The sequence below is a fragment of the Atractosteus spatula genome, chromosome 1, assembly GCF_055471065.1.
Source record: "Atractosteus spatula isolate fAtrSpa1 chromosome 1, fAtrSpa1.hap1, whole genome shotgun sequence".
Taxonomy (NCBI): Eukaryota; Metazoa; Chordata; class Actinopteri; order Semionotiformes; family Lepisosteidae; genus Atractosteus; species Atractosteus spatula.
In genome coordinates this window covers 68862806-68889462 of record NC_142706.1, presented here as the reverse complement: position 1 = coordinate 68889462, position 26657 = coordinate 68862806, and the positions used below count along the sequence as shown (strand labels likewise).

At 34.7% G+C, this 26657-nt stretch overlaps 1 protein-coding gene across 1 annotated transcript in view; it reads right to left on the bottom strand.

The window, feature by feature from the left end:
- Positions 1-26657, bottom strand: part of fat4 (FAT atypical cadherin 4) — a 98409-nt gene that overhangs the window by 40711 nt on the left and 31041 nt on the right. The window contains exons 2-4 of the mRNA XM_088921256.1: positions 4520-4651; positions 1510-1771; positions 826-1176 (exon numbers count right to left, since the gene is read on the bottom strand). Of these exons, the coding sequence (XP_088777382.1) occupies positions 826-1176; positions 1510-1771; positions 4520-4651 (745 nt within the window). The remainder of the gene's footprint in view (positions 1-825; positions 1177-1509; positions 1772-4519; positions 4652-26657) is intronic.

The following is a 26657-nucleotide window of genomic DNA, read 5'->3' as shown; positions in this document are numbered from 1 at the left end:
AGACAGTATATACATTTAAAAAGTAATAAACTTATGCAATGTGTGTTCACTTTTATCTTACAGTTTTAAGGTTCACAGATGTTATAATCTGGTTTTCATGTGGTTTGGTATTTGAAGTAATACAGATGTTTTAGCAGTTTTGTGTGCTTGAATTCAGTCTGTCTTAAATAAAGCTCGCACAGCACTTTGAAATGCCACATCAGTCCCTCCCATTAATAGATGCAAACACAATTGCATTATAATGAGATGCAATGATTATTTATCAACTCAATTATTATAAATTAAATCAAATTAAATAAACCCAGAAGCAGTCACTGCATCATGAATGGAGGAATAGATTCTTAGAGTGAATAGAGTGTCTTATCTTACTGTGTTACTTAAACATAAAAAAGGAAATCCAATCAAAGTAGTTGACACTATTAACACAGCAACATATTTTTTATGGTTAAACAACACTATCGTGAAACCATAGAAAACAAAGATTAGCTGACCAGTACAGTGTTTAAAGATGTCAACAACTTCAAGACATCTCTAAGGATCATTTTATAAACATACTAGCTTTGCTACGTATGACTGAATCTGTAGGATCTAAATATCACAATAGCAATAAGTAATGGTTAAAAAATGATCTTAGGGTGAAATCAGAATCCTATCAGAATCAGAATGAAATCAGAATCAGATGCTTATCTACATTGCTCGGAAAGCAACAACAATTCATAATAATTAATGAATCTACCACTCTATAGGATATAAAAAAGTTGAAAAGTTAAGAAAAATTGTTCTACTTGCATATCTGTCTCTAAGTTTCAGCTATTAAGAGCATACCATCATCAGCGTCACTGGCTTTCATCGTGATGATGCTGGAGCCAGGAGGCAGGTCTTCCATGACAGACGTGCTGTAGGATGTGGAGTTGAACATGGGGGGGTTGTCATTGATGTCAAGAATGTTGAAGTAGACTCGCACAGAGCTGAACTGGCCTCCCCCGTCCTCTGCACGAACATTGAGGACATAATACTGCTGGGCTTCATAATCCAAAGGCCTTGTCACATTGAAGACGCCAGTCACAGGGTTCAAGAGGAACACTCCATCTTCATCTTCCTCCTCCAAGGAGTATGTGATCTCACCATTTATGCCAGAATCAGCATCACTAGCGAGGATAGCTGCCACTATTGAACCTGATGGGCAAAGTCAGATACATTTCATTCATGAGGCATGGGTTTTTCTCACAAAGATGTGTTTATTTGTATCAGAAATGTACAGTATATCAGTGACTCCTTTACAAAAACCATATGAGGGAAGTCCCAAATCTGTGGACAAATTATTACCTTAAAGCACTTTTGAGAAGGTACTGTAGATCAAGAATTGAAAGGTACAATCCATAAAATAGAGGTCTGTCTGGGGAACGCACTCTGGTTACATATACAGTAGTATATGTAATTTTCATTATTATTATTGTATTGAAAAAATAGATATAAGTAAGCTGTAAAATAAATTTATTTTGATATTACCTGGTGTTGTGTCCTCTGCTATGTCAAAGGAGTAAACATTCCTGGAGAATTTAGGAGTATGGTCATTTACATCACTGACTGTGATATTTACTCTCATGTCTGAAGATTGCTTGCCATCATCTGCACGAACCAGCAGTGAATATTTTGACCGCCTTTCTCTGTCCAAACGTTTGGTGGCAATCAAGTCTCCTGATTCAGGATCAATGCGGAAGCTGTCATCTGCTCCACTTATTATTGTGTAAGTCACAAGTGCATTTGGTCCCTGGAAACAAAATGAAATGCTTAATGTTTTCTATATACTTTTATTCTGCAAAAGAAGCAACTAATAATCATATTAGTTTTATTAATCAAAATTATTCTTATCATAACCAATGTGAGGGTGCCATAGTGGCACAGTGGTTAGCGTTGCTGCCTCACTGTGCTGGGGCCCTGGGTTCAATTCTAGACCTGGGGTTCTATCTGTGTGGATTTCTTCCTGTGTTTGCGTGGGTTTCCTCTGGGTGTTCTGGTTTCCACACACATACTGTTCTCAAAGGTTAATTGGTGTCTGGAAAAACTGGCCCTGGTGTGATTGTGTTTGTATCTGCCCTGTGATGGATTGGCATCCACTGGCTGAGATAGGTTCTGACTCTCCCTATGACCCCGTATTGGATAAAGTGGTTAGAAAATGGAGAGATAACTATAACATAAGTACGTCAGGAATTGCAAAGGACTAAAGGATCTGGGATTTATTGTGGGGTTATTGTGCTGCCTGTTTGGATATTCCTTATTTTCATTTCATGTCTAATGTCCAATAAAGACCAGCTATACAAACAAGTGTTTTGTGTTGCAAAGAAAAGTTTAACACAGATCATCTTCTTTATCTTATTAATAATTAAAATAGTACAATAAAGACATTTTTGGAGTCTTTTCAAAAGAAACAGTGAACAATGAAGAAGAATGAGAAGTTTTAATACGGTATTGTAGTGCATTTAACATCTTAGTAAAATTATGTATTGTGCTATTCAGTGTAGACATTTCTGCTCTCGTCGTTCAATCTGTCTGGTTACTGCATCAGTCACTAGGATGGTGATTGCAAAAGCCCAGGGGAAATTAAAGGCATTTCTTTGAATATTGCAGACACCCTCCCATAGGAAATATACACTGTCTGCCTATTAATGCATTTGGTAAAGTTCAAAGAAATCTTTTGCTGATCAGCTTTGAAATGGACCAATTCCCCGACCTTTACTCAGACACTGAACATTTTCACTTCCTGTTAAATAGAAATACCTACAGGTTATATGTTAGAGTCAGACAAACAACTCTAGAAGGAGTTGTCATTAATTTGGTTAATGGAGTTTGTCCTGAAGCTATTTATGCTTTAAAAAATATGTAATACAGTACTTCTAAATGTGAGAAAAGCCATAGTTCTTTTTATTGGAATATGTAACAGTGACAATGTGACAATGCAGGATAATCTATTGATCTAGGGATCTGAAAATGGTTTAACAATGTATGATGAATGTGTGATAAATCTCTTTCTTATTATTGTGATATATGTCGCACTTAAAGAACAGCTAATAATAACTAATAATAAGATTATTAACTCCAATGCACAAAGGTTTTTAATGGTACATTATGCTACACTGCAATACAGAACACAAGTGGCTATTTAAAGGTACTATATTTAACTTAGTCTCCATTCTCATTGATGGCTACCATTTTGTTTCAGAACCAAGGAAATATCCAAAGTCTATGGTGGTTTTCAATTAATGAAAGAAAAACATTTTCAGCTATGGTCTCATCAAACAGAGTTGAGAAACTTTAGTGATTTAGTTGGTCTAAGTAATCTGTAAACTGTATCTTACCATTCACTGGTGAATTCACTTTAATGCATTAAACAACACTGCATTTTCTTACATTATAATTTCAGCAAGTGGTGAGGTAATGGGTTAGTAATAAAATCTGTCTCCGTTTAAATGACTGTAAATAATTTGTGCACATACTCTCATGCAGTTTCTTTGCTAATCTATTACTGCAGTGGCCTTCATTTTTTAGTTCTTGTGAAAGCCTTCACATATTGTTGGCTCGATTAATAACTATACGCCTGTGAGACATTTGGGCTTCAAAATTTTCCCTCTGTTGTAGATTTTATGTCCTCATCCTGCTGAATTGGAAGATGGAGTCTTTTTCTAATCTACAATGAAGTCAATGAGGTAATGTGAACTACAGTGGACGCGAGGGGACTATATACAAAATGTGAAGACTCGATTGTTGCTTATTCATCTTGATCTTCTTGCACTGTGGCCTCCAGACATCTCGGGTAACAGCAGACTGGAAGAATTTGGATATTATTTGCTTAATTGTAGCAATTAAGTTTTTCAAAAACAATCAAGTTTGTGTCTTAAAATTGCAAAATACATTAGCTAGGTAAGACCTTTATTATTTTTTTTCTGTAGAAGATTATTTTTTTCAATTTTTATTTTTATTTAAAGTACTAATTACACAGACCCTGACTGGTAATAGCATTAGACATATTTACTATACCTGTTTTAAGTAGCACAGGACTAGTAATAAAGAGAGTAGGCGAAACCACAGGATGCTGTACAAGAAATTAACTAATATAAAACTGTAGTTGTAGGCCTCAATTAAAGTACCATGGTTGAAATACCATGGAATGAAACATTACAGATTCCATAAAGGGGACAGAAAGAAAACAAGAATTGCATGTTATAAAAACATCAAAGTAATAAACATTCACCTTAGGTGGATAGACAAAGGATATACACTTAGAGCATATTTAACCTTAACCTTAACCTTTGAATCTAAACATTAACTTTTGAATCTAAACATCTTAACTGATCTACACAAATAATAATGCTTCCATTAATGACACTTTATATCAAGTCTGTATTATATTATACTTGCTTTTTCAACACTTTACTAAGAGATACAACAAAGAAAATGGTCTTGGTAAACCATTAAAGAAGACCTGAGAGAGCTAGCAGTAGATTTAAAGAGAAATGTATACCTCATCGGCATCTGTAGCTGTTAACTGCATTATCTTAAATCCATCTCCAATATTCTCCTCAATTGTTACATCAAGCATATCAGTTGGAAACACAGGTGGGTTGTCATTGACATCCTGAAGTGTTATTTCCACCTGGGAGCAGAGGGAAAGAAATCACAAGAGCTGTTAAGAAAAAATGCCTGGTGTAGTGCTTAAGAACTTTTAAAACATCGTTCTTATACTTCTCACTACCACAAAGCATTTAGCTGTTACTAATATCTAGTATATCATTTGATTATAAACATGTGGATGATGGAAATTTTACAAAAGTAAGGCTTACGTTTTTAAACAACATTTCATTTTTCCAACAACAAAACTGAATAATGTATTTATATATGTTGGACTCCAAAGCATAAATACAATTTATTGGAGCAGTTGATGTTAAATGATTTCCAGTGATCAAAGTTTAGTTTACATTGGATTACATCCACTGATCTACCATCAGAACTATTCCCAAATGTGATGTCGGACTGCCAAAGGTTTAAGTTACATCATTCAAACATTAAATGCTGTCAGTCAAAAAGATGAAACCGTGTAAAAGTCCTTACAATATGTTTATGCATTAGTGACTGACCCAAAGTCACAGCATTTGGTGATGAGGTTATTGAATTTTTAATTTTATCCCTTAATGTCTCTTGAAGTAAATAAACATTTTTAAAGCACCAGGGAACTCTAGTTTCAAAACATAAACAAACATTTTTCTGCATTTATTGTTTATGGGCTTTATAAATAAAAGACGCTGTGTTTGAAAGGTCTATGCACAATGTTGCCTATCATTGCTGTCACTGATTACAGTAATTCAGAGCTTTAAAGATACTATGTTGAAACATTAGTGCTGTTTCTTGTACTTTCCAGTTTGTCTGGGCAGTAAATGACATTTTTATAGGAAAAAAACAGCTGCCTTAAGCGCACAATGACAATGTTCAAACAAACAGTAGGTTTCCTAAGTACTTATTAAATAGACAATAGACTTTCAGATTGGTAGGACCACCAAGGAGATAATCTTTTTTTTTTATTTAAGTGCTTGAAAGGACAAACCTTTTAAGTCTAGTCTGTACTTTAGGTCATCTTAATTAATTAAGGGACAGTATCATTCTTATCAAGTTATTAAAATGGTATAATAACTCTGCTTTCATTTATTGTATTATTTAATTATATTGTAATATGTTTTCAAGTGTTAAAATGTTTTATATGCAGATCAGATACACTCATTTCCCATTTTAAATTTTATTTCTGCTGGTATGAAAACATCAGAATATTGAAAACTATAATTCTTGTAGTTGATCTGTTGTGGATTATTAATCTAAATCTGTTGTGGATTATTGATCTAAAACAGAGTACAAAATGTTACTTGAGTGACTAAAATACAATTGACTTACAACTTACAGTACTTGCTCTCAACTTATGCAGTCAGCTCTGGAAAATGAAAAATATTGAAAAAATGCTTTTTTTCTCTGAAAAATGTGTCAAGCACGTCTATGAGAGCTATTTTGAAAGCCTATACAGAAGTTTCATCTAGAATCCTAGAGCATACTTTAATTTATTTTCCTTAATATTTTTGAAAAAAATATTTTCATGGAGTAGTTAAAACTCAAATTAAAAAAAGGTAGTGTCCGTCACCCATATTATGCACAATTTTAATCATTTTCATGATAGACTTAATGCAGATTCTTCCAGTCTATATCTCAGATGGGATGTGGCTATCTTTAATTAGAATAATTATGGAAGAAGATGTAACAGATTTGCATTGGACTACTACAAACCAAAATCCATGTATAATGCAGAAATAAGCTCAGAACAGCTAGAAGTGCAAGAGAGCATCCAAAGTCAATTTACAATGAATATTTATCTTACTCTTGTCCTCTTGATGTGCAAATAATGCAGCACTTTTTTCAAATAAAACTAATTAGGAGAAGTGAGTTTATGAGAAAAAATATGCCTTGTGTTTTAGTTTATATTACCAATCCTCCCCCGAGATATTCATTTCAAAGAGCATGGTGAAAAATTCATAGCTAAAAGGGAGCAAGATCCGGGGCAGTGGAAGATGAAGAGAGCTTGTTCTATACTATACCTGTCACTCAGAATGTACACTCCAGGTTGGTAGAGGTGAAACACATTGGTTTACACATAAACTATTGCATTTCACCTGCTACAGTTTCAAGGTGCAGCTGCTCAGTAGCACTGTAGTTCCATTATTTATACCATATAAAAGATTCAGAAACAGGTAATATCTCTGCATTGCCAACCATAATGCCTAAGATGGTGAAAGGAATATTGATTTTGCTTTTTATTCAACTTTATTTTCAATGTGTTGACAGTATCTTGCCAAATATGACAGATGTTAATTTGAATGGTGATAAGGCACTTACTGTACATATCACTCTTATCAGAACAATCACAAATGAATTACAGTACATCTCCCTGTATTGAAAAATGCAATGGGTTTTCCAAACTGAAGTATTTAAAAGCCTCAAACCTTAGTGACAGCCTACATTCATAGCAAATAATTATATCACATGAATGTGCACCCACTGGCCCTAAATCTACCTCTTGTCCTCAGATCCACCTTTAACCTGTCTATGCCATTAAAGCAGACACCTGCTTCCTACTACAGTATCAGTTTCTTTGGAAAATACTTTTACGCATTCAATAATTTTACAATATACAGTAGATAACTGTTTTTAACTCTGTTTGTAAGAAGCACAATGGAGATGCTAGGATATTGGATATGGTCAATATACAGTATTAACTTTTTTAAAAGTTTGTAGATTACTTTGTTTTAAATGGGAAATCTGTAAATCTCTAAATGAAAAAAGTCTATCTTTGAAATCCTTAAATACAAACTTACCAGAGCATTGTTAATTTTTAATGTATATTTTTCTCTATAGTTCCAGAACAGAACTGTTTTGATATGACATATTTTAATCTCTCAGTGTCAGACTTTTAATGATCTACATTATGATTTCTGCAACAAAGCAAGTTAGTAGTTATATTCACCTATCTTTTTTTTTTAATTGTGGCCACTGTTCTACCAGCTGAGCTACCTGGTCATCTAAGGATTTCATTGACTGGCTAAAATAGTATGAATCCCCTGTGAAATAACTAGGCACTAGGCAGTCAGACAATGTATGACTCATTTGAGGAATTTAACACAGACTTTCATCACTATACCTGGCCAGAGCAATTCCCAAATTTTATTCCTATAGTAAACAAACAGACCAAATAGAAAATGCTGTTCAGTCTCATATCCCAGTACTCTAATTACACCCTCAAATTTAATTTAATTTGTTAAAATAAAGGGATATGATAAGGTCGCAAAACTACAGAAGAAAAAAAAAGCAACAAAATAATTTGGATTCAACTAGAACTAGAACTTGAACACCATGGATTGTCTGCAGGTAGAAAGACAATGTATTTACTTGTATTCACATTTCCAGAGCAGAACAAGAAATTAACCTTCAAAAAACTAAAATGATGGTTTACAAAACATTTACATGCACTTCTCTAGCAAAAGTAAACTAAATGCATCGAGTTAGAAGAGGTCAAAACTGAAGAGTATCAGTAACAGAAAAGTTAAAGTGTCAAATAAAAAGTACAGCAATAACGGGTTGGAGTGGTGTTGAAAACTATGATTCAGAAGGAGATGTTTTGCTTGAGTGTTTTGTACTACTGTGGGAGAAGCCAAAGACAACTTTCCACAGCAGTGGACAATAAAGTATCTATCTAAAATCTTGTTGACATGAAAGGGAAATCTTTGACAAATGTGAGATGCCTGTGCAAACTTATAGATATGAAATCTGGACATTGATTCAAAAAACAATGCAGAAACTGCAGGCAACTAGGAGACGAAGAATTTAATAGGTTAAAGTGACAACAAGAACAAGGGACATTATTATCAGACGACCTCATATGGTAACAAGAACAGATCACACTTGCACCAAGAAAATACATTACTTAACTGGAACTCAAGAGATCAAAACCCACCAGGAAAAAGTTCTTTAAGATGGCAAGATCAAATCAGTAAGAATGCAAGACATTTATTCAACAGTGGATCAACAAAGGCTGATTAATTAAAAATCTGAATTATATAATTCAATATAAATTACATTATATAACTATTATAAATTAATTCATTATAAATATCAGGTGCATTATTTAAAACCTTCCTTTCTTCCAAGTAAGCTCTTTTGGTCTATATTCAAATGAATCTTCTTGTTTTAAATACGTAAGCATTCTTCAAAAATACTACTGTACAGAAATAAGTGTCCACAGTTTCAGTACATGTAATAATTGTGGTATTATTTATATATATAATATATATATTTATATATAATGATATATATTATATTATATATCATTCCAGTACATCAATAAAAAGAAAATTTCAGCTCAAGGAATGTGCATTACACATGAATGAAGGAATGTAGTCCATTTAAAACCATACCGACAAACTCTTTGGATACAATGTAATGGTTTTATTCTTAAAACGTAAATTGCTGGTGGGTTGAGTCTGAATGTCTGCATATCAAACTCAAGTATTATGCTACCTATTTAGTAGCAGATTGATCATAACATTTATTTTAAGTTCAAAAAGCAATTTATGTTCCAGACTTCCTTTTTAAAACTAGACTTAAAATGAAAAGAAAATGTTTAAAATATTCTGTGGAAAAAATTGCAAGAATATTTAAGAGGCGGTGAGTAGATGGCATTAATGTAGAGGGAACTATGGTTCACATCATCTGTTACAGATATAACACTTCATTACAGTGTAAAGCCAAAGGCTGTTACTGCTAAAGTGACTCAGACATTGGCTACAAATAAAATGTGAAAAAAAAAATTCTAATGCTAGCAAACAAACTCAGTCTTAAAACCATGAAAACATATGCTTTTAAAGTTACATTCCTGGCCTGTCTTTGACATGTGACATATTTATTTGCAACTTAAGGCTTTCATGCAAAGCAAACCATGATCAAAAATAAGACAAGGCTTATGTGGAAGGAGAAAACTGGGACTGTTATAGAAACCTCTGGAAGTGAGAGAAATCTGGTGTGGGTCTGGGTTAAAAAATTACAGCATGCCCGCCTGACCTTGAGAGATTAACCAGAAGATCAACTGACAGACTACCATTAAAATTGAAAATGGAACGTACCTTCTTTCCATTTATAACTGAGGTTGAATTGTACATTTCTTGTTCACCTTCCTGGTAGCTTAAGGGATACTACCATTGCTTGAATGCATAGTCTACACAGTCATCTGCTGCAACCATTTAGTGACAGTCACTGGGTATAATGTTTATGTACTGTACTTTAAAACATCTTTAATGTTTACTTCTGTAAGTAATTTGTATTAACTTTCCACACATAGACAATGAATAAATTTGTATTTAAGTAACATTCAAAATAACAGAGATGCAATGGCTTTCCCAGGTTCATGTTAGCTCTTGTTCAACAGAGATAGGAGAGATCTAAAAAAATAACACAATTCGATTATGCTTAAGTAATTAAGGTGTAGATTTGCATTCATTAGTGCATGTTTTAGAATGATTAACCGAACCAAGGCATATCAAAATAAGATTATAATTATTTGAGAAATCGTGGGCAGCATGGTGGTGCAGTGGTTAGCATTGCTGCCACACAGCACTGAGACTGGGTTCAGTTCAAGACCTGGGGTGCTATCTGCATGGAGTTTGTATGCTCTCCCTATGTGAGTATGCATTTCGTCCGGGCACTCCAGTTTCCTCCCAGAGTCAAAAGACACTGTTAATTGGCTAATTGGCTGCTGGGAAAATTGGCCCAAGGTGTGTGCGTGTCTACATCCGTGTGTGCCCTGAGTGAGACTAGCGTCACACCCAGGGTGTACCCTGCGTTGTGCACGTTTCTTACTCACTACCTCACTACCCTGAATTGTAAGAAGATAGAAAATGGATGGAATAAATAATGTTCATATTGATCGTATTTTTTGTAAACACAGAAGCCACGTTTTCTATTGACTCTCCTTTCACAGACTGGCCAAAGGATCTAACCCCTCAGGTTGTTAGCTAATGATTCGCAGAATGTAACCATTTACTAGGGTACACAGGAATACATTATTAGGTTCCATAACAAATTCATTTTAATTAAGTATTGCAAAACCGATAGACCTATACTGTAGGTTGTTGTATTTTCTTCTGTTTATATTATAGAGCAAACAACATTCATTTTTTCAATTATGCAGTTGTTTATAGTCAGAGTGCTAATGGCCAAATGAGTAAATTATATATATATATTGCAGTTTAAATATTTAAATTACATTATTTTCCTTTTAGAAATAGTGCACAGATTGAGCCTGCATTATGAAACAAATAATGCTGTGAATATATATATACTGTATACACACATATTAAAACTGCATTTAATTGCATAAAATTGTTTTAAGCTTTTTAACAAAGGCAAAGGCTACAGCTTATATACAGTGGCATGACACAAACATTCAAAAATAAACACGATGGGACTTTTCAGGAATATAAAAGAACACAAAACAATACAATAACTTGTTTTTCTTCTGAGATATAGCAAAGTCACAGAATGAAAAGGCAACTTTCCTCCTCAATGAATGTATATATTAACAGGCACCAATCAGACCATAAAAGAGCATCACTTAACTATGTGTGTATTGCTTAACTTAAAAGTGTGTGACACAAATGCTGCACACTTGACTGATGACCTAACATATTTCTAAAAAAATAAAAGCCTCACATACAGTAATATGACTGTGTTTGCAGGATAATTGATTCCCCTTGACTCAAACTTGAAGACAAAGACCATCTTTATTTCACATCTTCAGTCTCCTTCATTTCTCCCTTACTCATTTAATTGTTTAGATATAATGTCAAGCCATTTTCCAAAAGATTTATGGTGATGTTAGCTTAAGCACCCTTGGGTTTCACAGGTCAAACACACAATTCTAAGTACCATTTCAGCTCCATTTTTAAGCAAGGGAAACATAAGCAAATAATAAAACCAATGCTTCTGAAATAAATTATCTGCTGTTTTTTTACACGTATGCAATCACAATTAGCTTGATTTGTCAGACAAAGGTAATTACATTTATTAATTTTAGACCACAAGACGTTTTCAACCCATCAGCAACATGTGCTCTAGAGACACAAACGTGTCCTTCCTGGGATGTGGAAAAGCCTGAGGAGCAGACAAAGCTGGAGTCATGCCAGCTGAAGCCAGTGTCAAAAAAAAGTGGGGATAAGTTTCCCTCCCTTAGTCTAAATCATCCCTCAGAGTGCCTGTGGACAATCACAAAGCACCTCGTATTATGTAACCAACAATGCAGAAAAAGTCAACACTGGACAAGTGGTTTTAATAAAGAGAATCACTACGTCTCAGAGAAGCATTTCAGCTGCTGTGTGTAGTGAGTTTATCCTGTGCAGAATTCAAGCTGGAATGACTTTGTAGACTAAAGTTATTTTTTTAGCCATGTACAAAACTGAAATATGAAATTGATCCAGGCAAAACACTTGTTTTACACAAAAAATTAATCATGCTGCAAAAATTATCCACTTTACTTTTATCTTTGGTATATTTATAAACTGTTTAAATCAATTTATACTTTACAATGTGTATTAAATTATTGTAAGATGTTATGTGAAAAATGAAAAGAACTGCCCACTTCATAAATGGGATGCAAGGTTTGTCTCTTTCGCTTTGGTGGGCTTAAGCTCAAGAGCATTAGGAAAAAAAAAGGTCTGTGGCTTTAAAACATAGAGCATCTGTTTGGTAGCTACTGTCAGTCCTATAAATGTTGCACAGGATTTTAAGAACAAGATACTTAAAAAAGCAACATTTCTGATAACCTTTCCTGAAGCCAATTGTAATCCACTGAAACAGAAGATTATCTTGAGTTAGACAATGTTCTGTAAATTCCTGTAAGTTGGTTTAGGCATTATGGTGGGTCAGTGAAAAATGGAAAGCATTAATCACAGAGAGCAAAGGGCATAAAGGTTGGAAGACCAAGGATAACAGCTACTGAGCAAGACTGATTTTAGTTTGATAGATTCTGGTATATTTAAGTAGCAGTTTAGTGCTTTACAAGAGGACTGTATAACATTTTTTATATTATAAAGCTATATTACAAGATACCTCCTCTACAATGTCAAAATTATTTTACAAGATGAATTACAGTATACATTTTGCTGAAAGAATTATTAATACTTATTAGAAGAAGAAAATATACATTTTAACCGATGTAATTTATTTGATTTAAAAGTATGATTTTTAGAGAGCAATTACTGTGTCTTCATAATCTTCTTTCTTTGTGCCCAAGAACAATTCAAACCAAGAGAATTAAGAATTTCATTTTACTAATCTCAGATGGGGTTTTATTTACTGATCACAAACATATTTTGAACATTATGACAGTGGAATCCCATAACATTTAATGCCATCTGACTGCCAAAGTTTACTATTGTGGTTCACATATTATACATATTTGTAAACAATAAAAATGTCCTGACAACCAGCATAAACAAACGTGCACTGATGTTAAACTGTTGCTGAACAACTATCAAGCCTTAAAACTGAGGTCCAGCTAGTCATAGCCACAACAATAAGAACATTTGGAATTCAGAATACCTTTACATGGAAATGAAATAAGTTATATTTTTTTGGATACAGTCATCTTCAGTACACAAGAAAGGGAATGATTAACTTAAAGATCAAAGTGAACCACACTGCAATCTCATCACCATCTTCTAACACTGTCCTTTGGATACAAAAAGAATAAAAATAGGATATACAGTACAAGCATACACAACATAAGAATTCAAGTCATTTTACAAACAGGAAATTTTTTCAAACATTTAAAAGCAATTCCACATAGTTTTCACATGTGTCCTTGGGCTGGTGTCTAATTGTTGAGAAATTCCTGAGAAAGTCAATGCATTGGTCTAATAATCTTAAAGTCTGTTTTGTAATTTAATGTGTGTGCGTGTTAATTAAGAAAGTGCAATAGGTTACAAAATAGTTCACGTAGGCAGCTGCGTCAGCATGCACAGGCCGCAAAGGAACAAGTAAAGGTTTATTCCATGCTGAAAAGAGTCCACACCCGAAGAAGGCTCCACAGCCGAAACATTGTTTCTTTTCTTCTCTTTTCAGCATGGAATACATCTTTACTTGTTCCTTTGTAGGTTACAAAATGTATGAAAAGCTGTGGACAATGTACTGTTTATCTGACAAAACACTACCCTATATGTAACTTATGGTTTCCACCATTACTTTTGGATTAATAACCCACATTAAAAGAAACCAACAAAAGGAAAATAAGCATATGGAAATTCAATGTGTAATCTGGTAACTCAGGAAATCTGAAACCATAATTAATCATTTTTTGCTTATTATAACATGTTAAAAGACTGAAAAGAAGTATAGAGGTATACAAAAGAGCATAACCTTTGAACATCCCATTAGAACTTGTGTCATTACATATACATTACAGTATGATAGCTTAAAATCTTTTTTTTTCTACCAGTGTGTTGAGATAATACTCAAAATTTGCAATATACAATAGAGAAAGAAAGGAATTTGTCCTTTATTTGTTCATTTCTACAATGTAATATCCTTAGAGCTAAACACTACAGCATCATTTCATTTGTGTTTTCCATATTTTGACAGTAATAGCAGCTAAAACGCTGTGATAGAGTGCGAGGGCTGTCTAGGTGTGAACTGATTTCTACCACATGCCTCACAGTCTGGGTGTAGAGGGGGGCTACAGCTCTGAATGGTGAATGCCTGTGGATTAGTCAGTGGGAGGGAAACACGATTAAAACTTTAATAAGAGGACTGTCTCTGCAAGAAAAGTACCGGCACCCCACAGCCTGTGTTTATAGGAAACTGCTGAAAACAGAAACGGGAAAACCTTAGCAGTCGCCACCTAATCAGGAGGTTTTGCAAGAGGAGAAATCCAAGCCTCTGACTGTTTAATGAGCCAGGAGGGAGGCCGAAGCAAACCTTACTGTACCAGTGTCTCCACACAAGAACCTAACCGCGGCCCCAAAGACTGGGGAAACTATAACATAGTTATCAAAATGTACAATCAAGGCATGTCCATTCTTCACAGTTGTTTCATTTGATTTTTATTCTTTTCCACATTTTCTGCTTTGATTGCAATTGTCTGGAATTAGTAATCATAATGAACCGTGCTTCAAAAGAGGCTGTTTCTCATTTACTGGTGTCCTTTTTAATTAGGGAGGAAATCACTGTCAGATTTCCAGCAGTGGAGAAAATGAGACTACTAAAAGAATGAAACTATGGTTCAGGTAATTGGGTATTAGAGATCATTACTGAATTAGTGGTGCATTTCAATGTGAAAGATTTATGATGCAAGATTTAAGATGACATGCTGCAAAGAAGGGTCAACGCATTTACTGTTCTTCAATTGTAAAATAAAAGAATAGATTGCACTCTCTTAGATTGCAATTAATATGTTAACATATATAATATTAACAATAAACTTCCAGTTCTTAATACTTACACTTAATAGTTTAAAACGAAGCATGGCATGCCACTTCATCCATTTAGTAATCAACAGGAAGTGCTTTGCAAGACAAGTTAATTTGAATACATTTTGAAAATAAATGTTGATGATTAGACTGAATATTTCTCCTACAGAAATGACAAGAGGTGAAGTGTCCCAATAACTCAGCTTTAAAAAAAGTATTGTTAAAAACAAGCTGAAACAAATCAGTGAAAACAATTCATTAAGTTAAATGCATTAGACTATTGGGTTGTTAAGAGATTATAATATGAGCAATTTGCTACAATTAACATCTTTGTGTACTAAACCAAATAGTATTTTTCATGTAAGAAAATATTTTACTATTATAAAATTGTTGTTTTCTCAAGAATATATTCACTGAAGAAACTGCACCTTTCATAAAATGAATGCAATCACAGTAGCTTTCTTTCTTATCTTATTAGAAGACCTAATGTTTGCAACATGCAAATCACATTAAAATGCAATATTATAACTGTAATATTTTCAACAAAACTGTTTTTGATTTATGAAATGATGAAGCAAGGAAGAGTTGTTTAACAAAGCTTGTTATTGAAAAGAGCTTTAATGGGATGCTGTATTTTCTGGCAACCAAGACTTCTAAGCAGATTCAGATTTAGATGTACCACAGGCTACAGCAATGGGGCCTTTTCTTCAAGCTTTTCACAAAATACAAAAAACATTTAGAAAGCCTTATGGTAATTCTGTTTCATGGCTACTCTGTTTGGCTCAGCACATGCTTGATTGCAGCTGAATAGTTTAAAAAACGATCAATCTCAATTCAAATTCAAGAACTTTTTTCCAATAAATTTTCTGCTTATAAACCCTGTAACGAGGTTTAAGTGACAAAACAGCCCCAAATATTTCTAGTGAAACATGTTTTTTTCTCCTCCTCTTTTTACCTCCTTTTCTTTTGCTAGAAGCCATTAAACCTATGAAAATTTGCTGTTTATGCTCCATTCTGTACAAACTTTAGTGGGGCCAAAGGTCGCCATTAATCCCCAAAGCAGTGACATTCTTTAAATCTCTGACTTTTCCAGGGTCAGGTCTTCAGTTCAACAAAACTGTGCCATTTGTTATTTTCTCTCTAATTCTGTTCTGACACCTACTTTGCAGCTCCAAAAGCCCCTGCCTCCCCCCTCTTATCAATGGTATAAACTGAAAAAAGGACACTAGCCCTGTTGTTGACATGCTAACGTTTCACAAATCTCCCCTAGCAGTTTCTTAGTCATTATTGACGGAAATGCTTGAGGACTCCAGGGATTTCACACAACCTTCAAATGGTCCACATTTACAAAACTAACATTAATGAATACTGGGTCACTTCAGAGGACCAAAAACATGTTTGTCCAACAAACCCCTCCTCACAATCACCTTGATCTGTGTTACAATCTGTTTTTAAGTGACTGAATATGTTTTAAAGGTGTGATATTCTTAAGAAGTTCATGTTAAGCATGCTTTGGAAATTTCCCTTTGGACCTCTATGCTTATACACTGTATCTACTTGTAGATGATTAGAAAAAAAACTTAACATTGTGCCTAGTACTTCATTGTATTTCAAAGTAATACACTGCATAAGTAAATATTTTGGTAGAATACGCAGACAAAAGTTTACTATGCCAAGATAAAGAGCTACAGTATATTGAATCATAAAAGAAATGCAACTCTTAGGTCTAATGGATTTCATCTGATATTTTAAACACAAACATTAAACAAAACCATACAAAATGTGAGCAAACATAACACATCAATGAAAGAATTGTGTTTTCAGCACGAAACCTGACAAAGTGGAAAAATAAAAACATTATCTTACATTACAGGTATGACCTCCCTGAGCATTAACACACAAACCTACAGTAACGGTGTTGACATTTATTCATCATCTAGACAGATTGCTGCTGAATGTTCAATCACAAGCTGCACGTAACTGGCATAGGTTCTCCAGCCTAAGCTCATTCCTATTGATAACATTGACAAGGTGGTCCCCCAGACTCAAGTCAGGAAAAAAGATGGCCATGCCAACGTCTAGACATTGTTTTCTTGAAATTGTGCCATTGTAACCCAAGCACTGTGTGGTCTTGCATTGTCCTCATGGAAAATGAACACTTTCAGTTTGGCATGCAGAAAAAGAAAAACCGCCCTCCCAAGGACTTCATCAATGCATCACTTAAAGAGCAGTAAGATTCTTCTCTACATCATCCCATTCTACCACTCCACCAGTTGGTGGTAATTTCTTCTCTCAGCTGTCAACATGTCTATCTATCATGGTAGTTCAGGTGGGTAGCTGCGTCAGCATGTGTAGGCTGCAAAGGAACAAGTAATTGGTTTAGTCCATGCTGATAAGAGAAGAGAGAAAATACAACGTTTCAGCCGTGGAGCCTTCTTCAGGTATCACCTGAAAAAGACTCCACGGCCAAAGCTTTTAGTTTTCTTTTTTCTCTTTTCAGCATGGAATAAACCAATTACTTGTGTCTATCATGGTATCTGAGCATGCACCACATGTTCATGTCAACTGGTAGCTACTAATGCAGGATCCATCCTGGGGTTTTTCATGTTGAGGTCACTGCATCTGTCACGAAGACAGGTCTGATGGATAGTCCTGGCCTAGCAGGCCAATCCTCTGACTTGTTCTGACATTGCTTTTTGGTTTCTATGGACTAATACATTGATTGTTGAAACAGAACATCTCCTTCTCCAGGAAACTTCTCATATACACAGGGAACTATGTGTGGGTTTCTGCTGGGTGCTTTTTAGTTTTCTCCCACTATCCAAAGACATTCTGATAAGACTTCCTAGGAAAAATTGGGCATGGACTAATTTATTTTACTCATACAAATTAAAAACTAAACTTCCACTAATTTCTTTAGAAAAGCGTTGCACTGATATACTTGACAACATAAAATCTGCAGTATTAGAACAGCCATACAAATTATGTTTAGGTTATTTTTAACATTTTACTGACATGTAAAGGTTCAGCTGTCACTTGTGATGGCATGTCAGTTGTTGTTATCTCCTTGAAAGAAACGGAAAACAAAAACACTTTTCTTAAAAAAAAAACGAATTCTGGGAAACAGGAGATTTCAGTTGTGGAACAATGAGGTTTAATTTATGGTATGCAATACACCCTTTTGGTATAAAGAGCTATTGAAAGCTGAAGCAGGGGCAATCCAAAGGCTAACGGTTGATGTTGCCAGTAAAACCGCCGAAAAGTTACATTAGAGTAAAGTGGCACTTCATGCAGAAAACCACATTAATCCTGTGTCTGGAGCCTGTCAATCAACAGAGCAAAGGGATTATAGAGGGGCTGTCGAGGGGTTAAAAGGCTTACCATGTCACATATGATCTTCTCAGAGACAGGACTATTCAGCACCTCCCCCCCACACAGGCTCAAACAGCTGAAACTAAGACTGGTACGAGTGCTTTTAAGCAATATATTTAATCCACACAAACTGTACAGTCCAATCTGTTTGTACAGTTGGAATAACGTGAGCACTGGGTTCTCATCTTTAGTTTCACTTTAGGAAAGTAACATTCTTTTTTGATTACTTTAAAAATGATTGTGACCTCCTCTACACCATAATTAGCAGTAACTTTGCTAAATGTTGGCCATTCTATCCTGAATTCTCCTACATTAAAAGTGATTTGCTTTTGGGAAAGTCTACATTACAGAACAAGTTTATTTCAGCTTCCTTCAACATACAGTTTCAAAAAGCTGGATTCTTGTGCTTACTTAGATTATTCATGTTGTAACAAAAAGCAGATGGTGTATGAAAACAAGCCCTCATATAAAATCTACATACTGTAATGTAATCCCATTAAAACCGCTCATTACAATGCTGAATTAAATTATTGGCAAGAGGAGGGAGTGATTTCAAAATTAGAATTAATTTATCCATAACCTAACATCATTAAGAATATAGCCATATATCCCTGGTACAGTGTTTCACTGCTAAAACAAAGTTTAAGTTAAAGTTCGATTCTTTAACTTAGAAAAATAAGAAGGAAAAAAATATAATTTCAAATGCATTTACATTCATTTAAATTCTAACTTTTTTTTACTTACATAGTAATCATAGCTCATAGCATCATAGCTCATGCTCATAAATCACTTACCTAGATTAATAGCCCATCAGAGTGCAGACTGCTGTGACTTTTGCTGAAAGCTGCAGTAGTTGCACTTAAGGTATCTTCATTAAATTTAAGGCATCACTTAAAACATGTACTTACAAATAACTGAATATGATGTTTCTCCTTTTTAAGACTGAAGCCTTGCTTTTATAGTGTAAAGCAATACAAAATACTTAAATATACAGCAATAACTGAAAATCAACATGGGATGATTGTGTCAATATATAACTGCATAATACCAAACAACGGAACATTAATGTCAGAATTAGGTCAAATATTATCAGTTCTGAGCAATGTTTTTTTTTCCTTTTAACCTGAATTTAACACTATTGGATAGTTTTTTCAATGTCACGTTTACTCTAAATGTAAGGGAAGTGTAGTCAGCACACATGGATTCTTTAAAATTTTAACTGTTATTTTCAAAATAATTATTTTCAGTGAGAATGGCAAAAACTACTGACTGATTTAGCAAAATATATAACCTGATTTGAGAGTCGAAATACAAACACCAGTTTTACATACTGTATCTTCTTTGTGAGCCAGCAGTATAGTTTGCTTCATGTATATTTTGTGCTCATTAGGAACTTGACAAAATAACTAATATGACATTTCAGAGACATTGCCCACAAACATAATGTTTTTGACATTGAATTTGTTAAACAACACTCTGTAAATGGCATCAACACTTGTATGAAATTGAGGTATAAATAAATGGAAAGCAAACATGCTCCAGTAAAGTATGCAAAATGCCAAAAAAATTGAATAATAAGATTTTCAATTACAGTATTAATTCAATGGAAATAAACATGTAATGGTTGACAAACAAAAAAAAAAAACTGGGACACAGGACAATAACTAGAAGAATCAAACTCACGTTCTTCTAAATAATCAGATGACTGACAGAGGCGTCTATAGATATGCATTGTCTTAATACGGGTGGATGATTTTGCTACATGAGTTTGATACAAATAATGTTTTAGGGTTTTTTCATTTACTTTGGAAATTAGTTAATGCATTAGAGTTGTATCTTTACCTCTCCCTCGTGGCGCCCACAGATAATGCCTAGGCAAACAATTGAGAGAAACCAATCAAACTTTAATGTGGTAAAAATGCTTAATGTGAAAATAAGTGAGTTTTATAGAGCTCCACAAAGATAGCAGCCCAGATCCAAAACTGAACCCATTGCCCCAGCTCTGCAAGACAGCAATGCTAATTAACAACCACTGTGCCCCTGTGCCACCCTCATGTTCATTTTGAAATACTGGACATCTGGATAAACCTACATAAATATGCATCATACATATTTTATTTAATTAATTGCAAATGTACAAATATATTCAGACAAAAACAACAGTAAATTCTGTTTAGCAGGTTTTCAACTTAGTTCAAAAGTACTATAGAAAACCTACCCAACAATCTTTCAGAGCCTGTCCTTTTCAATAAGGTGGACACATTTCAAATTCCTTAATATAAGCCTAGGTTTCACAAATGAATGATTCTCAGAAGGTTATATTAAAATTTGAATATTGTATACCTAATTTATCATTCATAAGATCACACAGAGCTACAGAATTGTAAGAAGACATTCTGGTCTTAATTGTACCTGAAGTCCAGTTTGGCACAGAGCCAACAAGAAAACTTCTCTGATACAATTTATTAGAAATGTAAAAGTTAATTTACGGTCTCCTCATTTGAAAAAAAAAACATTTTGTGAGGCAGCTGTGTTTAGAGAAGGAAATCGTTTTTAAACATGCAGTAATGAATGGTTCCCACTTCTAAAAGGCACTATCATGTTCCGAATCAAATCATCACTTTTTGTCAGAATTCATCACTTTCTTTGAGTCATATACATCGCAGAGGGGTTTCAGCAATTAATTTATTAGCAACTGTATAGCTCTTTACAGCCACAGCTTTTTCATTTATTCTTTACCGTTTACAATGAAGACCTCTCTGGGAAAATCGGAATGCGTCTGTAATGAGATTTGTCATGCCGTTATATCTAGGGCCTTTTATAGGAAAAATGAAAATACACTTTACCAACAAATGCCACATCTTTCTCTATAATTTTATTGTTATTTGAAAAATTGGCAATAATAACTATTTTAGTTGAAACTTTTAAAATAGTAAATGTGCAAGATGTGACCAAGGGGTGTTTCCATTACTGATTACAGTTATTATAAGTGTTACGGGAATTAATTATTTAGATAATGCATACTATATACCTGTATAATATATGTATTTTGCAATAAAAACTAATTATTGTGATCTTCCTGTAGTTTTTATTTAGTGCAAAAAGACATGTTCAAAGGATGTGTCTCAGCATAAAATTTTAATTGTATCCCTGGTGAGTGCAGTTATTTGGAACTTAATTCCATTATTAGTGCTATAAAATATAAGATAGAAAGTTTAGACTTCAAAACGTACTAGTGTTAGTGTCACGCCATACAAACTATCATAGCAATGATATTGTCCATGTTACACTATTCTTTCACTTAAAAATAGGAGAAAAGATATAGTATGGCAAATAAAACAAGAAATATCACATACATTATGTTTTCTTGCGCATAGAAGTGCTCAGCAGTACTGCAGCACAGCCATTTACTAATCTTTTATGTTCTGTAAGGATATGTTGTAGGAGGGCGAGAGCTAGGATTTAAGTGTGCTTCTTTCTATAAATGTCTCTGATAAATGTGGTCATATGAGAAATAAAAAGAACAGAGGGAGACATAAAGCCAAGCTTGAGGCGCCTCCATAAATGTTTTAAACTGCAGAAATACATAAGGTGATGCAATAAGATTTAAGGTCCTCTTAGAGCAAGTGTTTAACTCTCCATAAAACAGGAAATTCATTGATTTTAATCAGCACAGGCTGCTTCACTTAATGGATAGCATCATTAAGTCACAGACAAGAACGACAGGAATGCTATTCAGTGCTGACTGGAATTATAAATGGATGTAAGTCCTACAGTGTAGTTTCAGAATAATGAAAACAATTTCACACCCTTCTTTAATCTCTGCAAACACCCCAAAACAATTAGCAGGCTCTGCAGATATGAAGAGTATTACAAGATTACATTTCCTTGATTTTTGCAGAGGTTAAACAGGATATTGCTGTTATTAAAATAAACTAATTGCTCTCTTGGAAGAAAAATATGTAAAACACAAAACAAGGCTAATGGCTGCATACTTACTTCTACACTGTTTTTAATACATAAAATCATAAGGATTTGCCATAGATCAAGTCTACACAATTTGCAGCACTCTACTTTACTCAAAATACTGATACAACCAGCTATTTATTGCTATAGTGGTCCAGTTAAATAAGTAAAAAGTGAATATAGCGAAATTCAGGATTGAAGTAGGCTGGAGGGGCTGCAATATGAGCCATAGATCCTGCCTGAAATCCCTGAATTAATCCCTCTCTATTGTAAGTATAATATTGTGATATTAATTTTTGACAGTGTAGTTGTAAATAAAATATTTAATAGACTATGAATAAACTTAAAATTGGAGAGTCACAATAGTTTATGGCTCAAAGTTTATTAAAACACACACTTTAAACATTTTAATTAAACTCTCAACTTGATGTTTCTTATCATGGCCCCATGCTACAAACTGGATTAAGTAAAAACATAACATCCATTTTTATTGCCTTGTAATTAAACTTTTTCTCAATGTATGCAATTTTTATTGCATCGTAACAATTTACTTTTTGGTGTAACAATGCTTGTCTTGTCTTAAAATGAAGGAAAAAAACTTTTCCAAAGCTTATTTACCTGTGTGCTTGCATTGTAAGCAACAGTTTACTACTAAATATCTGTTTCATCTTAGATTTCTTACGAGGAAATCTCTCTGTCACAGGAATCCTTTTTCACTTTGCACCTGCAGTATTTCCTGGTTACTAATGGGTACTCTCATCTAAGCAAGGGTTACACTAGACTTTAGTTACTGTAGCTTAGTCCCCTTGCTCCCTAGCGTCATTGGTAAATAATTTATGCCCACTTAAATGAAACTCTTTAAAGAAGTAGTGACACAGTACTAACACTTTAACAGACTTCTGGCCTTAACTTAAAGCTCTTTTTGATGTAAATCTCTCCTCCTTGTTTAAAGAGACAATTAATCTTGCAAAAAACCTACTGAAGTAAAACCTTTATAGACTGCTTCAACATTGATTGCTATAAATATTTTAGCTTCTAAAAGTATAATATAGAAGGCATACTTAAAATGAGAAGGAATCCAAAGAAATATAAAACGTATGCACTCCACAGCCATAACATGTTTTAGCGTGACAGCAATAATTTTTTGGTTTAGTTCAACAAAGGCCATAAAATTACAGTTAAAGTGAGGAGTAAACTTTTCTGAACTACAGACTCCTTTAGTTGTTATTTTTGGCCAGCTCTTATGTTGGCAATGGAAAAGAGTGACATTTTCTGTTGAAAACTTTTCTTTTTTCCAGAAATATTACATGTTAAAGTTGATGATTCTCTCTTTGGTCTTTAGTGTAAACTAAACCCGATGCCCTATTATAAGGTTTCAGCATTTTTTTTTGTTTTTTTTTAGCGTCAATTCTAAAGTACATATTATTTAAGTGTGAATAAGGTGTGTCTTAAGAAAAGTTCCCACACATACCATAAAGATAATATAGATGTTTTTGTTACACAGCATGCCACACATAACCTCTGCCATTAAAACAAATGGGAAAATTAAACACCTATCTAATGCTAATTAAAACTTTGCAGGCATCTCAATTCTATAAATAAACAGCGACTTGTGCTTCTTGTATTCTTAATTCCTCCTGTCTGCCAGCCCAGAGAATATAAAATATGGCATTTTGTCACTTTAGTAAAGGACGTTCATTGTTTTTTTCTACTAGGAAACAGATAAACTGAACTGTTGTAATTGTTATTTTTTTTAAAAACCAGAGGAAGTCAAAACAAAGAATTCAAGACATGGTAAAAAAAAAGCCCTAGTCCAGGCAGGGGTAACCTTAAATATAATAATAATGAACCCAGACTAATCCCTGCTGTGCTGTTCCAAGACTTCATTCTGGGAAAAGTCTAGAAACCAATGCCAATCTTTTAGTATCCCTAAAGGGCCAGCCTTCCTGTTATTTGTTTTCTGATAAATAGAAAGACTGTCTGGGACAACAACAGGTTGTTAGTGCCCGACATTCTTCCCTTAAGGTCCTTGAGGCAGGATGATGACATGACAGTTATACTGCGCTAATTACTGGAGAATTGATCTAGTGTAACGGGTATATGGGCGCTTTCCACCTCATCTAAAGTTAATGGCCCGTTACAGGCAGTTCCATTATCTGGTTCCATGGATCTGTCACTTCTCATAGGTCAAGTAAAAAAAAATAAACAGGACTTGCAACAACTCTGTTACAGATTTTATATTTTAACTCTATTTTTTTTTAATGATCATACTGAATATGAGTTAATTAATACATCAGATTGAACGTTTCTTGGCATCAGGCACGTTTTTTTCTTTTGCTGCATATGCCTGATAGCTTGTATAACCTTTGCAGCAGATCATCTCCAAATGATATTAAAAAGAGGGGCCTATTGAGAAAGGATTAATTGTTAATGTACAGTAGGTCTGTTTAGGTCTGCACTGTCTTGACCAAAGGGGACAAGGAGAGGTAGACAAGGAATCCCGTCAATTAAAATCAGTTCTGCAGGCAGAAAGTTTACAGTAGTGGTATTCAAAAAACACGTCTGAATTGGTCTTGGCTTGTATATTAATACAACAAAACTGATACTATTTGACTATGTGTTATGTATGGTGATTAAATGTTGCTGTTACACAAGCATGCCGACACAGATTTTGGCAGTATTCCTCACCAATTCTCAGAAGAGTTATTTGTTTATATACAAAATATCTGGCTCACAGTTTGTCATTTGAACACACCCAAAGGTGTCTGAGTGAAAAAACTTCCTGAAGGACACTCTCCTGACCCCCAACCACCACTACCCCAGTTAAGAAAAGGACAGGACAGGAAGGGACTTCAAAATGTTAGAATGCATAATTATGACAAAAGGAAATTATGTACACTACCTTGGTACAATTCAAACACAGACACACTCAAACCAGGGTTAGTTGTCCTAGAAGCCAACTAACCTACCAGGATGTTTTTGGACTGTGGAAGGAAACTTGAGTGCCTGGAGGAAACCCACGCAAACACAGGGAGAACACACCAACTCTACATGGGTGTGGAATTGAACCCAGGGCCCTGGTTGCAAGGCAACTGCTAACCAGTTTTCCACTATGCCACCTACAAATCCACCAATATTCCAGATAACAGTAGTGCACCATTTTATTTCATATCTTCATATCATCTTCAGGAAGATGTAAAGAAGTAGGAAGGACGAGATGGTTAATTCGGAGAAAAAACCAAGAGATGGTCTGAAAAGCTTCAGGCCTCTGAGAATGATGTAGTAGCTTCAAAAATGCATCTCAGGCCCCGATATGGCCTGACAGCATGAGTATGTAATACCACGGAGAAACTATAGATGAGGCAAAAGGGGTGTATTTACTGTATGATACCTGTACACACTGTGATAATGGACTACTCACACTAGAGGCACTGATCCAGGCGAGTCGACAATCATGTACTCTCCTCCAACTGTCATGCTCGAGAACGGAATGCAAGATTGCTTAGCCCTTTGCTCACGCTATCCAAGGCTCAGATCCATACACCAGTTCCTGCCTTTGGAACTGAAATCTATTAAATTGACACTCCCAGCTCCCCTGTGTACTTATTGGAGCAATGGGCTCCTCGCGTATTTGTCAAAGCACTCAGCTCCTTGATATACACTACTTCAACATACTATACTGACAGCTACTGGCTCAACTAACGTTTTGTCAGGCTACCTTTTGACCCCATGTCAACAGGCTGTATCTTATACATCTAAAAAACACTACACTCGGAATTTAAAGTACGCTAATACAGTTCCCAGCGCACCTGGTTGAAGAGTCTTCTAACCCGAAGTTACTGATGCACTTTATTTATAGTCAACTTGTGCTCTGCACCACTTCCAGACCTTGGATAGCCAAACCCTTGCATCACTCTATACTTTGTGCATCCCTCTTTACTTTGCAACACCTTATCTCTCTAATTTCACTAATTTCACTCACTAACTCACTAATTCAGTCAGTGGAGATCTCTCTGACAGCCTAGATCCCTCTCACACCTGGAACAAGCGGTCTTTAAATACCACAGTTTCTTGTAGGAGTGTAGGCCTATGCAATACAGTACATCATCGTACATAACAGACTGTTCAGGTTGCATGCCGGTAACTTGCTTTCAAATGGGCATGACACGCAGCTCAGCAGACTTGCACTTTTCACAGCCCCGTTCCTTCTGCTTGCCTTCAGAACAGGCTGTTTTTAAAGTGTCACGGAAGGGTCCCCACTGGGTCTCACTCAGT